The sequence below is a fragment of the Aotus nancymaae genome, unplaced genomic scaffold, assembly GCF_030222135.1.
Source record: "Aotus nancymaae isolate 86718 unplaced genomic scaffold, 86718_ANA_hifiasm-v0.15.2.pri h1tg000089l, whole genome shotgun sequence".
In the NCBI taxonomy this organism is placed as follows: Eukaryota; Metazoa; Chordata; class Mammalia; order Primates; family Aotidae; genus Aotus; species Aotus nancymaae.
Genome location: NW_026988504.1, coordinates 4,994,541 through 5,011,213, shown reverse-complemented (window position 1 = coordinate 5,011,213; position 16,673 = coordinate 4,994,541). Strand labels below are relative to the sequence as shown.

The 16,673-nt window shown below is 51.2% G+C and overlaps 1 protein-coding gene across 2 annotated transcripts; it reads left to right on the top strand.

Annotated features, from left to right (window-relative positions):
* The first annotated feature begins 495 nt into the window (after nucleotides 1-495).
* Nucleotides 496-8,546, top strand: BIRC5 (baculoviral IAP repeat containing 5). 2 transcript variants are annotated; one of them, XM_064369252.1, is made up of 4 exons: nucleotides 496-643; nucleotides 961-1,070; nucleotides 2,616-2,733; nucleotides 8,186-8,368. In XM_064369252.1, exons 1-4 carry the CDS (start codon nucleotides 533-535, stop codon nucleotides 8,273-8,275), a joined length of 429 nt encoding a protein of 142 aa, XP_064225322.1. In that variant the 5' UTR covers nucleotides 496-532; the 3' UTR covers nucleotides 8,276-8,368. The 2 variants fall into 2 exon arrangements, with proteins under 2 accessions (XP_064225322.1, XP_064225323.1); XM_064369253.1 differs by lacking the exon at nucleotides 2,616-2,733 and having other exon boundaries at nucleotides 8,186-8,546.
* The last annotated feature ends 8,127 nt before the right edge of the window (nucleotides 8,547-16,673 follow it).

Sequence of the window (16,673 nt, the reverse complement as noted above, 5' to 3'; positions counted from 1 at the left end):
TCTCATTCTGTCTTCCAGGCTGGAGAGCAGTGGCGCAATCTCAGCTCACTGCAACCTCTGCCTCCTAGGTTCAAGTGCTTCTCCAGTAGTAACTGGGAGTACAAGCGTGCGCCACCACGACCCGCTAATTTTTGCATTTTTAGTAAAACAAGGTTTAGCCTTGATGGCCAGGCTGGTCTCGAACTCCTGGCCTCAAGTGATCCTCCCGCCTCGGCCTCCCAAAGTGTTGGGATTACAGACGTAAGCCACTGAGCCCGACCTGCACGCGCTCTTTGAAAGAAGTCGAGGACGCGCTAGGTGTGGGCAGGGGCGAGCTGGCGCGGGGTCGCCGGGTGCACAGCACCCCGCGGGGCTGAGCAACACGGCGGGCGGACTACAACTCCCGGCACGCCCCGCGCTGCCCCTCCTCTACTCCCAGACGGCCGCGCGGGGGACCGCCTAAGAGGGCGTGTGCTCCCGACATGCCCCGCGGCGCGCCATTAACCGCCAGATTTGAGTCGCCTGACCGTTTGGCCGAGGTGGCGGCGGCGGCATGGGTGCCCCGGCGTTGCCCCCTGCCTGGCAGCCCTTTCTCAAGGACCACCGCATCTCTACATTCAAGAACTGGCCCTTCTTGGAGGGCTGCGTCTGCACTCCGGAGCGGGTGAGACTGCCGAGACTCTCGGGGTCCCCCAGGCCCGCCTTGCCCTGTCCCTAGCGAGGCCACTGTGACTGGGCCCCGGGGGTACGAGCCGCCCTCCTCTCCCCGTCCTGTCCCCAGCGAGGCCGCTGTGGCTGGGCACCGCGGATCTGGGCCGCTCTCCCCTCCCCTCCCCGTCCTGTCCCCAGCGAGGCCGCTGTGGCTGGGCACCGCGGGTCTGGGCCGCTCTCCCTTCCCTGCTCTGTCTTCAAGGCCTTTGTGGCTGGGCCTCTGGGTTCCGGGCTGCCGTGTCCACTCACGAGCTGTGCTGTCCCTTGCAGATGGCCGAGGCGGGTTTCATCCACTGCCCGACTGAGAACGAGCCAGACTTGGCCCAGTGTTTCTTCTGCTTCAAGGAGCTGGAAGGCTGGGAGCCAGATGACGACCCCATGTAAGTCCCCTCTGGCCAGTCTCCGTGGGCTTTAGCTGTCAGATTTGAATTGTGAAGACACTTAATAGTGGGAGGGTTGCTTTCCAGCCTCATTGTTTCTTAAACAGCTATTGTGAACAGATAAGTCTCTAAATGCTGGTGCCTTGGTGATGCTTACAGCCTAATTAGATCTCATTTGACCAAAATGCCCTTAGGGTGGATGTGAAAGCCTCATTCACTTAAGATGCCTGATGCCTTTCAGGTTCAACAGAACACATTAGCAGACCCTGCTGCTGTGAGCTCCCAGGAATGTCCAAGCACTTTCCTTGAGATATTTTTTAAAAAAACAGTTTAATTGAAATATAACCCACAGAACACAAAAATTACCCTTTGAAAGGGTAGTTTTTAACACTGTGGGAGGCTGAGGCCAGCGGATCACCTGAGATCAGGAGTCTGAGACCAGCCTGGCCAACATGGTGAAACCCTATCTCTACTAAAAATACAAAAATTAGCCGGGCATGGTAGCATACGCCTGCAATTCTAGCTACTCTGAAGACTGAGGCAGGAGAATTGCTTGAACCCGGGAGGCTGAGGTTGCAGTGAGCCAGAGTAACACCACTGCACTCCAGTCTGGGCGACAGAGCGAGACTCCGTCTTAAATATTAAAAAAAAAAAAAAAGAAAGTGTACACTTCAGTGTTGTTTGGGATTTTGTTCTTCCAGATGCCTAGTTAATTAAAATGAAGTTCTGTACTCAGATGATATTTGTCTTCTACACTGTAATGCCATATTCTTTTCTCACCTTTTTTTCTGTTAGAATCAGTTGCTTCCACAACTTTAATTTTTTCCCCTCGAGAATCACCCCAGTTGTTTTTCTTCCTGATCAGAAGAGTGTAGCTGTTTTTTTCTTATTACGTTCGCTATGGTGGTTACACTGCATCCCCGTGATCACTGGGAAAATATCAGTGGTATTCTTGAAAATGAATGTGTTATCACGTTTTCAGATTAGAGCCAACTACTGGCTGTCCTTTCGTACTTTGTGTGGCCATGTTTTCATTGTAATACTGCTCTGGTAACGGCAATAATCAGTTATGCAGGGAGACTAGCAGCAAATGAGAATCTGAGCTAGAGGGGTCCCTTGGGGAACCCTGGTGGATAATGCCCTTATTTGCTCTTAATCCTTACAGTGGATTTCATAACAATTCCAGTGAAATGAAATTACTTCAAACCGTTCCTTGAGAATGTTAGAGGGATTTGACATGTGATTCTTTCGGACTTACACTGTGTAACACTTTCTTACCTAATTGCTAAAGAAGTCCAGGTAAAATGGATATGTTAGCCATATGGACGTAGGGAGAGAGGTCCACAGTGAGAGAGAAGGGGCTAAGAGGGGCCGTACGGGAATGTGACTTGGACACAGCACTGACTCCATCAACTTCAGACTTGATGTTTTGCTCCTGAGGCAGAGCAGGGTGTGCTGGTGGAGGGCGGGAAGGTGACCCATGAGGAATGGACTGCCGCTTTCATTCCTTCAGCTGCCTTTCCGCTGTTGTTCTGATTTTTCTAGAGAGGAACATAAAAAGCATTCATCTGGTTGCGCTTTCCTTTCTGTCAAGAAGCAGTTTGAAGAATTAACCCTCGGTGAATTTCTGAAACTGGACAGAGAAAGAGCCAAGAACAAAATTGTATGTATCGGGAATAAGAACTGTTCAAACCCTGTTCAATGTCTTTAGCACTAAACTAGTCCGTCAAAGGGACCCTGTTTTCCTCAGGAAGCTTTTTTTCTTCTTTTTTTTGAAACAGAGTTTCACTCTGTTGGCCAGGCTAGAGTGGAATGCCATGATCTTGGCTCACTGCAACCTCCGCCTCCTGGGTTCAAAAGATTCTCCTGCCTCAGCCTCCTAAGTAGCCAGGATTACAGGCATGCGCCACCACGCCTGACTAATTTTTGTGTTTTTGGTAGAGATGGGGTTTTGCCATGTTGGCCAGGCTGGTCTTGAACTCCTGACCTCAGGTGATCTGCCCACCTTGGCCTCCTAGAGTGCTGATATTATAGGCATGAGCCACTATGCCCGGTCTGGGCATCATATATCCTTATTTGCTAAGTCTGGCAGCCCCACACAGAATAGGTACTGGGGGATTTCATATCCTTGTAGCAAAGCTCTGGGCGGAGAGTCAGGAGATCTCATAGTTCTGTCTCTGTCACTTGCAGACTTAGTGAATTTAAGCCAGTCGTGGTCACACTTTCCTTAGTAAATAGAGGTTAGACCACCCCATCCAGTGGTTTCTGAGGTCCCTTTTCAGTTTGAAAATTGTGTTCCTTTTTAGAGATAAGTGTAAAATAATTCTGTCCAATATAATGGCTTTTTTTTTTTTTTTTTTTTTGAGACAGAGTCTCTCCCTGTCACCCATGCTGTAGGGCAATGGCATGATCTCAGCTCACTGCAACCTCCACCTCCCGGGTTCAAGTGATTCTCCTGCCTCAGCCTCCCGAGTAGCTGGGATTACAGGTGTGTGCCACCATGCCTGGCTAATTTTTTGTATCTTTAGTAGAGATGGGGTTTCACCATGTTGGCCAGGCTGGTCTCCAACTCCTGACCTCATGATCCACCCACCTCGGCCTCCCAAAGCGCTGGGATCAGGGTGTGAGCCACTGTGCCTGACCAGAGTAGTTTTTTTTGTTTTCTTTTGTTTTGTTTTGAGACAGAGTTTCACTCAGTCACCCAGGCTGGAGTGCAGTGGTGCGATCTAGGCTCACTGCAACCTCTGTCTCCCAGGTCAAGTGATTCCATGCCTCAGGCTCTCAAGTAGCTGGAATTGCAGGTGTATGCCACCAGGCCTAGCTAATTTTGGTATTTTTAGTAGAGATGGAGTTTTGCCATGTTGGTCGAGCTGGTCTCAAACTCATGGCCTCAAGAGATCTGCCTGCCTTGGCCTCCCAAAATACTGGGATTACAGGTGTGAACCACCATGGCTGGCCTCAATGTTGTGGCTTTTAATATTGCGTTTTGTCAGGAAGAGGGAAGACGCCAGTGGTAGGTACAGCGGGCTGTGGGAGAGCTTCTCACCCGGTTAAGGTTATGGGAACTGGAAAATGGGCTGGGGAGCATCTTTTTCCAGGTCAGGGTCAGCCAACTTTTCTGTAATGTACCATAGACCATCTCTTAGCCTTCCTGGGTCAGAGTCTCTGCTGCATATTGTCTTTTTGTTGGAGTTTTCGCAACATTTTAGAAACATAAAAATCATTCTTAGCCTGTGTGCTAGACAATAAAAGGCCGCGATGGGCTGGATGGATTTGGCCAGCAGGCCCTCGCTTGCCAAACCCTGTTGTAGATGAGGAGTAGCTTGTGTGCCTGGAACCTGCATGAGTGTCGGGGAGGAGCAGTGGATGTGGCGTTGTGAGCTGGAAGCCAGGTTCCAGAGCACTGAGAAAGACAGGGTTGTTGCCATTGCAAACAAAGCAACTGAAATCTGACACAGGCCAGTTCTAGAAAGCCCTGAAGCGCTGGTGGATGCTGGGGGTGCTCTGCTCCAGGGTTACATTACAGGGATGAAGATGTGGTCTGTTAGGGGAAAATTAAGTCACCTTTTGGAAGATGTGACTAAGGAAAGTAGACTTTTGGGGTGTATGAGCTGAAGAGGCAGGAGGCAGAAGTAGAGGCCTCATCCCCTGCAGGAGACCCCCTTGGTCTGCCTCTCCTGGTGCACTGCAGTCAGACCCAGCCAGACTGGAATGAGGGGAGACATCCCAGCCTGCGAGAAAGGCAGGGAGATTTAAAAAAAACTGTCGGCTTTTATTTTGAACTGTTTTTTGTTCTCCCCAATTCGGAACACAGAATACTTTTAAATTATGGATTTGTTTTTATTACTTTAATTGTGAAACAATATAATTTTTTTTTTTTTTAGATAGGCTCTTACTCTGTCACCCAGGCTGAGTGCAGTGGTGTGATCTTGGCTCACTGCAACCTCGACCTCCTGGGCTCAAATGATCACACCTCAGCCTCCCCAGTAGCAAGGACCACAAGCCCGTGTGTTGCGCTATACAAACCCTGAAGACAAGGAGGGATGCTGTTGCTGGTGATGCTGGGGATTCCCAAGATCCCAGATTTGACGGCAGGACTCCCCTGTCTGCCGCCTTGCCAGCGTGCCAGGAGGGCACTGCTGTGGAAGCTGAGGTCTGGCCACCCCAGGCTGGGCACTGATTCTTGTTCTGCTGCTGCCTCACTGCTTCAGCTTTTGAAACAATGAAACATTAGAACCAATGTGAAAATCCACCAGTTTAGGGAATAAACTTGATGTAGAAATAAACAGAGCAACTTAGTCCTTCATCAGAGTTTACTTTGTAAATACTTGCGATGGGGACAAAATGAGGCACTAGAAGGAGAGGCTAGTTGTAGACCTGGGTGGCAGGAGTATTTTGTTTGTTTTCAGAGACGGGGTCTTGCTCTTTTGCCTACGCTGGAGTACAGTGGTGCAGTCACAGCTCACTATAGCCTCAATCTCCTGCAATCAAGCGATCCTCCTGCCTCAGCCTCCCCAGTAGCTGGGACGACAGTCACATGCCACCATGCCTGACTAACTTTTTTTTTTTTTGAGACAGAGTTTCACCATTGTTGCCCAGGCTAGAGTGCAATGGCGCATTCATGACTCACTGCAACCTCCGCCTTTCAAATTCAAGCGATTCTTCTGCCTCAGCTTCCCAAGTAGCTGGGATTAAGACACCTGCCACCACGCTTGGCTAATTTTTTTTGTATTTTTAATAGAGATGGGGTTTCACCATGTTGACCAGGCTGGTCTTGCACTCTTGGCCTCAGGTGATTTGCCTGCCTCAGCCTCCCAAGGTGCTGAAATTACAAGCATGAGCCACCGTGCCTGGCCCAATTAATTTTTTTGTAGAGGCAGGGGTCTTGCTACGTTGGCCAGGGTCGTCTTGTATTCCTGGGCTCAACTGATCCTCCTGCTTTGGCCTCCAAAAGTGCTGGGGTTATAGGCATGAGCCACCACATCCAGCTATAAGTTTTGTCAGTGAGTTTTTTTTTTTCTTTTTTTTTTTTTTTTGAGACGAAGTCTCATTCTGTCACCCAGGCTGGAGTGCAGTGGCACGATCTAGGCTCACTGCAACCTCTGCCTCCCGGGTTCAAGCGATTCTCCTGCCTCAGCCTCCCAGGTAGCTGGGATTACAGGTGCATGCTACCACGCCTGGCTAGCTTTTTGTATTTTTAGTAGAGACAGGGTTTCACCATATTGGCCAGGCTGGTCTCAAACCCCTGACCTCAGGTGATCCACCTTCCTTGGCTTCCCAAAGTGCTGGGATTACAGGTGTGAGCCACCGCGCCTGTCCTGTTTTATTTTTCAATAGTGAGAGTTCTTGTGTTTGCTTCGCCCCTCCCTTTATTGGAAAAATGTATAAAATGGAGATATTGACCTCCACATTGGGGTGGTTAAATTACAGCATGTATGCAAAGGAGCTTAATTTTAGGCTTTTTTGAAAGAGAAGAAGAAACTGAATAATCTGTGTGTGTGTTTGTGTGTGTGTGTGTTTGTATTTTTTTAAAGCCATGGTTATCTTTCCATATCAGGAGAGGTGAGGCTCCCGGGACTGCAGAGATGTCTGTTACAGTCCATTGCAAGGTGCACTGTTGGGCCAGGTGCACTGGCTTGTGCCTGAATCCCAGCACTCTGGGAGGCCAAGGCAGGAGGATTGTTTGAGCCCAGGAGTTTTGAAGCCAGCCTGGGCAATGTGGCCAGATCTCATCTCTTCATAAAATACACAAAAAAATTAGCCAGGCATGGTGGCACGTGCCTATAGTCTCAACTACTCAGGAAGCTGAGGTGGGAGGATCACTTAAGCCCTGGGGGTCAAAGCTGCAGTGAGCCATCATCTTGCCATTGAATTCCAGCCTGGGTGAGAGAGTGAGACCCTGTCTCTAAAACAAAACAGAAAGTGTACTGTTTTATTTTTTTCTTATCAATTTATTATTTTAAAATTAAATTTTCTTTTCATAATATACAAATAAGACTTATACATGAGGTAAAACGTAGGCTATATTAGGATATATAATGTACATATTGAATCGGGCTCAGTGACGCGTCCCTGTAGTCCCAGCTACTCAGGAGGCTGAGGCTGGAGGATCTCTTGAGCCCAGGAGTTCTGGGCTGTAGTGTTCTATGCTGATCAGGTGTCCGCACTAAGTTCGGCATCAATATGGTGACCTCCCGGGAGCTGGGGACTACCAGATTGCCTAAGGAGGGGTGAACTGGCCCACATCGGAAATGGAGCAGGTCAAAACTCCCTTGCTGATCAGTAGTGGGATTGTGCCTGTGAATAGCCACTGCACTCCAGCCTGGGCAACGTAGTGAGACCCCGTCTCTTAAAATAAAAAAGAAAAAATTAAAGTACATATTGAAAGATAATTTTTTTAAGTTAGCTTCTATCAGAAAACAAATTTAATCCAATAGCGGTCTTTGTTTTTTAAGGTAGCAGAGGAGTTAGGATGAATAAAAAATATGATAGGGAAGAGGGTCCCTGGGTTTGCTAATGTGATTGTCATTTGCCCCTGAGGAGAGAGCTCTGTTAGCAGAATGAAAAAATTGGAAGCCAGATTCAGGGAGGGACTGGAAGCAAAAAGAATTTCTGTTTGGGGAAGAGCCTGATGTTTACCAGGGTCTGTTTAACTGGACATGAAGAAGAAGGCTCTGGACTCTAGTAGTTTCAGGACAAGGTAGGGTGGTGGTTAAGAGCAGAGCTCTGCAGACTAGCTGGGGAACCCTGAGTGGCTGCTTCCGCTGGACCTTGGTTTCCTCATCTGTGTAATAGAGGCATGGGAGCACCCACCGCAGGACCACTGCGAACATAAATCAGTTAATGGGTGAAGCAGGTAGAATGGTGCTGGGTACATACCAAGCCCTCCTTTGGTGTTTTCTGTTATTCGACGATTAGGAGGCGCTTAAACTAGAAGGCGTTGAGTTGAATCAGGATGTTCGTCCCATGTAGCTGGGAGTCTGCCCCAGCCAGTGCCCAGCTTATTCAGGTGCTCAGTCAGTGTTCCCTGATTGTTTTTTCCTTTGTCATCTTATCTACAGGGTATGAATGGGAAGCTCTGGTTTCAGTGTCATGTGTCTATTCTTTATTTCCAGGCAAAGGAAACCAACAATAAGAAGAAAGAATTTGAAGAAACTGCGAAGAAAGTGCGCCGTGCCATTGAGCAGCTGGCTGCCATGGAGTGAGGCCTCTGGCCGGAGCTACCTGGTCCCAGAGTGGCTGCACCACTTTCAGGGTTTGTTCCCTGTTGCCCCCAACCTTCCTGTGGGACCCTTAGCAATGCCATAGGAAAGGAGGTCAACATTTTCAAATCAGATATTTCAGCTACACTCTTGTTTTATCTTGAAAGTCGCACCAGAGGTGCTTCTACCTGTGCAGCTGGTGCTGCTTATAACAGTGACTGCTTCTCTCTCTCTCTCTCTCTCACTCTCTCTCTCTCTCTCTCTCTCTCTCTCTCTCTCTCTCTCTCCCCCTCTCCCCCTCTCCCTCTCTCTCCCTCCCCCCCCCCTCCCTCTCTCGCTCTCTCTCTTTTTAAGAGACGGGGTTTCACCATGTTGGTCAGGCTGGTCTTGAACTCCTGACTTCAGGTGATCCGCCCGCCTTGGCCTCCCAGAGTGCTGGGATTACAGACATGAGCCACCACGCCCAGCCGTTTTTGCTTTCTTGATTCCTGGACTTACCAGGTGAGAAGTTGGGGAGGAAGAAGGTGGCGTCCCTTTTGCTAGAGCTGATGGCTTGCTTTGTGTGGGCAGAGCCTTGGCAGTGAATGTATCTGGACCTCATGTTGTGGACTGGCTGTCACTCAATCCTGAGTATGGACTTGGCAGATGCCTGTTGAATCTGAGCTGCAGGTTCCTCAACTGTCACGTCTGTGCTGCCTCAGCGACTTTTTTTTTTTTTTTGGGTAGAAGCATGACTTGTGTATGATGAGGAGGCGAATGGAGACAGAGCCCCCAGCTCCTCTACAGTTTCTCAACGTGGTTTTCTTCTTTTGTTTGAATTCCTAATTCATAGAATAGCACAAACTGCAATTAAAACTCAGCACAAAGCCATTCTAAGTGATTGGGGAATTCCGGGTGAACTTCAGGTGGATGTGGAGACAGAATAAGGTGACAGGAAGTGTCTAGCAGAGTCTCCTTTAGGCAACTGCTTTGTGACTAGACAGGCCCAGCGAGCCTCGAGGCATACACTGGCTGTTCCTCCCTGAGAAAAAGGCAGTGGCCTGAATCCTTTTTAAATGACTTGGCTCGGTGCTGTGGGAGACTGGCTGGGCAGCTGCAGGCTGTGTGTCTGTCAGCCCAACCTTCACATCTGTCATGTTCTCCACATGGGGGAAGGATGCACTCTGCCCAGGGCCCCGCTTCCTTTAGAGGCAGCAGCTCCTGCAGGGCTGAAGCCTGGCATAAGTTGATGGATTTGATTTCCCCTCCTCCCTGTGGTAGAGCTGCAGGGTGGATTGTTACAGCTTGGAAACCTCTGGAGGTCATCTCGGCTGTTCCTGAGAAATAAAAAGCGTGTCATTTCAAACACTGCTGCAGACCCTACTGGGTTTTTTAAATTTTGTCAGTTTTTCATTGTGGTCTCTAGCCTGCCAACAGCCATCTCCCCAGACAGCCACAGTGAGGATGAGTGTCCTGGCAAAGATGCAGTTGGCCCTGGGCGCTCACCAGAGCCATGAACCCCAGACCTGTTTGTATCACCCAGGCTCCTTCCGGGTAGAAACGGCTGTGAAAATGCACCTCAGACTCACTTATTTCTGCCACATCTGAGTCAGGGTCTGAGATATATTTTTCCCTCTGAACTTAGAGAATATTACAGTGGTTTGTGTTGGCATAAAATGCACTCCAGCCTCTGTACTCACCTAAGCTGCTTATTTTTGATATTTGTGCCAGTCTGTAAATGGATAATAACTGTTGCTTAGAAATTGGCTTTGTGGAGAAACTGGAAAATAATGGTTTTATCTTCAACTCCTTTGCACACCAGGGGGTGATGTGGACCTCAGCTTCTGCCAGCCTGTGCTGTGGGCAGGGCTGAGCTGGAGCCGCCCCTCTCAGCCCTCCTGCACGGCTTTTCCTTAAAAGCCATTCTTAAAACCAGACCCTCATGGCTGCCAGCACCTGAAAGCTTCATCAATATCTGTTAATAAAGCCGTAGGCCCTCGTCTAACGGCAACTGCCTAGGCTTTCTTTCAGATATGTGTCCATGTGTCCATTATTCAGGTTCTTTAAGTCAGAGTGGAGTCTGGGAAGGGTTGTGAATGGAGGGTTCGGGGCTGTAGATGAGGTTCCAATGACAGGTTAGAACCCTTCGGGCCACCTGCCACCCTGGAAAGTAGAGATGACCGTGCCCACTGCCCAGAAGAGACCAGCAAGCCAAATTGGAACCCCCATTGTAGGCTGCCGTCATGTGGAAGAAATAACTCACTATTGCCAGTAAAAGTCTAATGTGGTTTTATCTATTTTTTTTTTTTTTTTTTTTGGAGACAAGGCCTTGCCCTCTGAGGCTGGAGTGCAGTGGCATGACCATAGCTCACTGCAACCTCAAATTCTTGGGTTCAAGCAAACCTCCCACCTCAGCCTCCCAAGAAGCTGGGACTACAGGCGCACGCCATCACACCCAGCTAATTGGAAACAATTTTTTTATATAGATGGGATCTCGCTTTGTTGCCCAGACTGGTCTCAAACTCCTGGGCTCAAGTGATCATCCTGCTTCAGCATCCAAATTGTTGACATTACAGGCATGAGCCACTGCACCTGGCCTAGCTGCCGTTCTTTTAATGCAGAAATGTAGATTTTGTAGAGGTGAAATAACTTGTCCAAGACAATAGAACAAGTAAGTTTTAGGGTTGGGATTTGAATCCAGACAATGAGCTGGGCCCTCACTGCTGAAGGACACTGCTTGCTTGGGGGTGTGGTTGTTCCCGGCTGTCTTTAAAGCACCCCGTTCCATTTTCAGACAGCTTTGTCCAAAAGGCTGCCATATGGAGCTGACACCTCCCCAAGGCTTCCGTAGATCCTCACTGTACATTTTAACCTTTTATTTTGAAATGTAAGTTCGCAGGGAGTTGTAAGGCTAGTACAGGGCGTCCCGCATACCATTCCCCTCCTTTTCCCCATTGTAAAGACTATACTTTCAACACCCAAGGTCTGTGTTGAGAGGATGAGTTGTGCAGCCCAGGTGCCCCAAGTCCGTCTTGCCACCATGAAGCATTTCCTGACTCAGATGAATCTACCTCAACAAAGCAAAGGACCAACTAAGCTGCAGATTTTCTCTCCACTGGGCTTGGCCTACATTATTTGCACCTGTTTTCAGCTGGATGAGACCAAACGGGGCCTTGACTTCCAGAATTTCCACATTATCCCCAAAGGGGTGACATCTATTTGTTCACTCAGGTATTTGTGAGTGTACCCGCTGTGTGCCAGGTGCCAGCTCCTGGAATCGAAGGCGGAACAACTCTTGGAGGGAGCTCCCAGGAGTTTTGTTTTCTGAACGGTGGGAAGACAGGTCAGCAGATAGCCATGCACATCTGCACATGTGTGGCTGGTGTGTGCATGAGTACCAAGAAGACGGTGAGCTCCGCCCTGAATGCCACAGGAAAGGGCATTCCTGCACAGCTGTTGGTCCTGGCACATGTAGCAGGCTGCGAGCGGGACCAGGAAGATGCACAGGCCGGAGGGAGCAGAAGTGCACGTCCCAGGCACTGCAGGTGCGCTCTGCGGTGGGACGCACAGGCTGGTTCCGGGGAGATGTCAGTGAGGCCCTGCAGCCTAGGGCACTGCCTGTTCCACATTACCCAGTGAGTCAGAGTCTCCCAGAAAGACCTTTAGTCACTCAAAGCCAGTGCAGGTCCCAGCTTTGTCCGGGGAGGAACTTTCACTCTAGAAAATGAACTCATTTCCCTTTGAGGAAGTTATTTCTCCAGGATATCATTTCCAGCCACCACCTAGGATGCAGAGAAGGTGCTGCAGTGCCCAAAGCATGGCTGCCCGAGAAGCTTGTACCTTAGAAACCCCATGTGGGCTTGGAGGCGCCTGCCTGCCTCCCTGAGAGCGGAACTCTGTCCCTGTCGGGCTGCCAGACTGGCTAGGCAGGTGCTGGGGAAGTCTGGGTGGCCGTGCTGAGCCCCTCATAGGCCTTGGAGTTGTGCTTGGGGATGAGACCTCCCAGCTCTTCGGCTGCCTCCCAATCATGGCCACATCTCACAAATGTTACCAGTGTCCATGAGAAATGAAAAGGTGCGTGATTCCAGCCTATGGCCCGACCCACGTAAGAGGCCTTAGAACGCTAGGTTTTGACTCGAACAGTGGCTTTGAGTCTACCGAGGGGATTTGCTTCCTAATGTCCTGAGTGAATGAATTGATCTGTTGGACAGGGAAACAGGTTCATTTTCTGTGGGGGGACATTTGCCAAATGCAGTGAAATCAGTTGACGCTGAGCTACTCTGACAGTGACTCAGCCTCGGCTCCAGCTGCTTCCCCAGCCCTGTGGTGGAGGTGGCAGATGATGTCATCAGCCTGGAGCAGAGGGCTCTGCCCACTGGCATCACAAGGGTCAGACCTGCTGGTCCTCCAGCTGCTGGCTCCAGGTAGTTAAATATGAGTTTAAAAGAAGAGAACCAGGGCTGTGCAGTGGCTTATGCTTGTAATCCCAGCACGTTAGGAGGCCGAGGTGGGTGATCACTTGAGGTCAGGAGTTCAAGACCAGCCTGTCCAAGATGGTGAAACTCTGCCTCTACTACATATACAAAAAAAAAGCTGGGAGTGGTGGTGGGTGCCTATAGTCCCAGCTATTTGGGAGGCTGAGGCAGGAGAATTGCTTGAACCTGGGAGGCAGAGGTTACAATGAGCCGAGATCAGCCACTGCACTCCAGCCTGGGCAACAGAGTGAGACTCTGTCTTAAAAAAAAAAAAAAGAATAAATAAAAATAAGAGAGGCAGGGTGTGGTGGCTTACACCTGTAATCCCAGCACTTTGGGAAGCCAAGTTGGGAGGATTGCTTGAGGCCAGGAGTTTGAGACCAGCCTGGGTAACAAAGCAAGACCCTGTGTCTACCAGAATAATAATTTAAAAAATTATTCCAGCATGGTGTGATGTGCCTGTGGTCCCAGCTACTCTGGAGGCTGAGGTGGGAGAATCGCTCATACCTAGGAGGTTGAGGCTGCAGTGAGCCATGATTACACCACTGCACCACTCTAGCCTGGGCGACAGAGCAAGATTTCATCTCTGTAAAAAGAAAAAAAAAAAAAGGAGGCTTGGATGCAGCATTGTTTTTTGTCACTTATAACTGGAATTTTGTCTGTCAAAAGCCTATTGTGCCCAACTGCAGCAGTAGTGGTCTGACGCTGGCTTTGAAGAGGGCCTGACGGCCTAGGGACAGGCTTGGCATTCCAAGTTGATGAAAGAAAGATGACTAGTGAAAAATAATGGGTTGTTCTCAAGCAGTGCCTTTTCATACTGGGCCAAGGTATAATTTGGGTCCATTTCAAGGGAAATATACTAGCAGAATTCATCAGAGTAGCCCCTTGAAGACTGGTGCCTAATGCCTAGGGGACAATTTAATCAGTGGTTCCAGCTGCACATCTAGGGTTGGAAACACTGAACCCAGGCTTTCTCATGCAGATGGGGCATAGATGCTAACATGGCTGTCTCGCAGCCCTGCAGCATGAGTGAAACACACGTCTATTCTACAGAGACGCAGCTCTGTGGTGCTGAAACCTCCTTCTAGATAACAGTGGCATTAAGCTGTTTTTTTCTCCTTTTTCTTTTTTTTGAGATGGAATCTTGCTCTGTCACCCAGGCTGGAGTGCAGTGGTGTGATCTTTGCTCACTGCAACCTCCACCTCCGAGGTTCAAGCGATTCTCCTGCCTCAGCCTCCTGAGTAGCTGGGATTACAGGCATGAGCCACCACACCTGGCTAATTTTTGTATTGTTAGTAGAGACAGGGTTTCACCATGTTGGCCAGGCTGGTCTTGAACTCCTGACCTCAAGTGTTGTGCCCGCCTCGGCCTCCCAAAGTGCTGAGATTATAGGCGTGAGCCACCCAACCTGGCTTTTTTTTTTTTTTTTTTTAAATAAGACAGGGTCTCACTCTGTTGATCATGGCCACAACTCACTGCAGCCTCAACCTCCTGCCTGGGCTCAATTGATCCTCTCACCTTGGCCTCCCAAGTAGCTGAGACCACAGGCACGAGCCACCACATCTGGCCCTACTTAAGCTTTATGTAGGTGCAGTAACAGATCTTCTGAAACCAGCTCTCAGCTCAAGAAAAGAGGAAGCTGGGTGCAATGGCTCATGCCTATAATCCTAGCACTTTGGGAAGCCAAGGCAAGAGGACCACTTGAACCCAGGAATTTGAGACCACCCTGGGCAACACAGGGAGACTGCCGCCCCCCGTCTCTAGAAAGAAACAAAAAAGAAAAACAGAGGCCAGGCTTGATGGCTCAAGTCTGTAATTCCAGCACTTTGGGAAGCCAAGGAGGATCACTTGAACCCTGGAGTTCGAGACCAGCCTGGGCAACAAAAGGAGACCGTGTCTCTAAATAAATAAATAAATAAAAGACAGAGAAGGGAAGTCATTGGGAGGATGCAGGTGGGGCACGCAGCCCAAATGGGGCTCCTCTGTTCTTCCCGCACAGTCAATTCGTACCTTGCACGTGCACAAAGAAGGTGTCGACCCAACCAAAGCAATATTGATTCTTGTTACATCGCTTTATTGTGGGGTCAGTGTTGGAGTACCACGAGTTTTCGTTAGCCAAAATTCTTTCCCCAGCTGTCGTCAGTTTAGGGAGGGAAAGAGGCCCTACTGCCCATCCCTATTCCTCCTGCCTTCATAGTGGCTGCTACTCTCAGAGTACCCGTTCTTTCAGTGACTTCCAGGTCTAACATGCTCTCCCACACCCCTAGAGAGCAGGGCCGCTGGATGCCACACGGCTCCCAGTGAGGGGCTGTGGTCAGGGAAGCCCCAGCTCCAAGGGGGGGGCCGGAAAACCCCAGAGCCACCCACTGCAGCAACAGTCTTTGGTGCTGCAGGTGAGGACAGCTACAAAATACCTGAGCCATTCTGTCACTCGGTCTGAACTCCGTTTGAAATATTGTTTCAGTAACTGCTAGGATGGTTTTTCCTTCCTGACTATAATCCTCAAACCAACAAAAGCCCAGCAGAGGAAAACGTGGCCAAAACACCCCCAGAGGAGAGCCTTGGCTTGACCTCAAAGGGCCACCATCGGGGAGGATGTCCTCAAACCTCTGACCCCCTCTCTGCAGGCTCTGCCCAGCCCTGTGTGGCGACCCAAAGGAAGCCTCTCCTTCGTTTAAGATTTAACCCCAGATGTCCCGCGATGGCTGCTGCCTGTCCCTTCCACCTGCATGGCTGCCCACGCGGGGGGGATTGCTCATCTGGCTACTCCGGATGAGAGGCTCCCTGCCGGGTTGGGTGGGGGGGCCTCTCCGCGGCTCCTCTGCCTCCCACCCCCACTGGCACCCAACGCCTGTCCTAGAAGGTTCTTTCTGCCAGTTTGCTCCGTGAGTGGCTGGACAGGCAGAGGCCGGCCTTGCTGGAGGGAGCGTTCGTAATTAGGAGCGAATCCAAAGCAGGGTCTTTTCCTTCCGCAGCCCGGGCCCAGCCGCGGGGCTCACACACTGCACTTTACCGGATGCCTTCTGCTTGGTCCTCAGGACTGATACAGACCAGGACCCAGGGCCAGCCCGGGCCAGGCTCCTACGCTTCCAGCAGCGCGGGGTCCTGCTGCACCCCGCCATCCTCCTGGGGTCGGCCTCTTGCGGACCCTTCCTCCTCCTCCCCAGCCCTGCACAGCAGGGCCAGGCAGGTGCTTCCCGTTTGGCTGCTGAAGAGCCGAGAGTTCACAGAGAGATTGAGGAACGAGCCCAGGGACGGGGCCAGCCCGTGGGGGCGCTGGGATTGGAGCCCGGGTCCCGGGTTCGCCACGCGGCTCCCGACTTCCTCTCCTTTCGCCCAGGGGGGAGCTCGGCCACCGCAGAGAGGTGAGGTGGATCTTATCTCCCTGCGACCCCAGGGGGCCCCGCGCGGGCACGAGCGGGGACGGGCCCAGAAGAGCCTCGGGGAAAACGCCCGCCCCCCGCCCCCGGCTCCGCGTATCCCCCTCCGACCCCGGGCCCCGCTGCCCCCGCCCGGTCCCCACCCGCCGGCCGCCCCCGTTGCCCGGCTGGGCGCGCTGCTCAGCTTCGCGCTCCTGGCAGCCGCGGTCGCCAGCGACTGCTGGTACATCCTGGAGGTGGCGGACGCCGGCAACCGCAGCTCCAGGCCGGGGCGCGCAGAGCAGTTTTCCTCGCACTCGGGGCTCTGGCGCATCTGCGAAGGTAACGGGCCACCCTGCCCGCCCTCCTCCCTCCGCGACCTCTTCCCTTTGACCCCCGCCCCGCCCCGCCCGCGTCGCCCCGCCAGACCCCCTCCCAGGACCCCTCCCTTACATCCCGCTCTCTCCCAAGGGGTCTCTCAGTTCCATCCCCATCACCCAGCGTCTCCCCTCATAGCTGCTGCGATGACAGCCTGGGGGCTACAGGAGGGAGGGAGCCCTGATCAGGGCGCCTCACAGCCGGAGGAG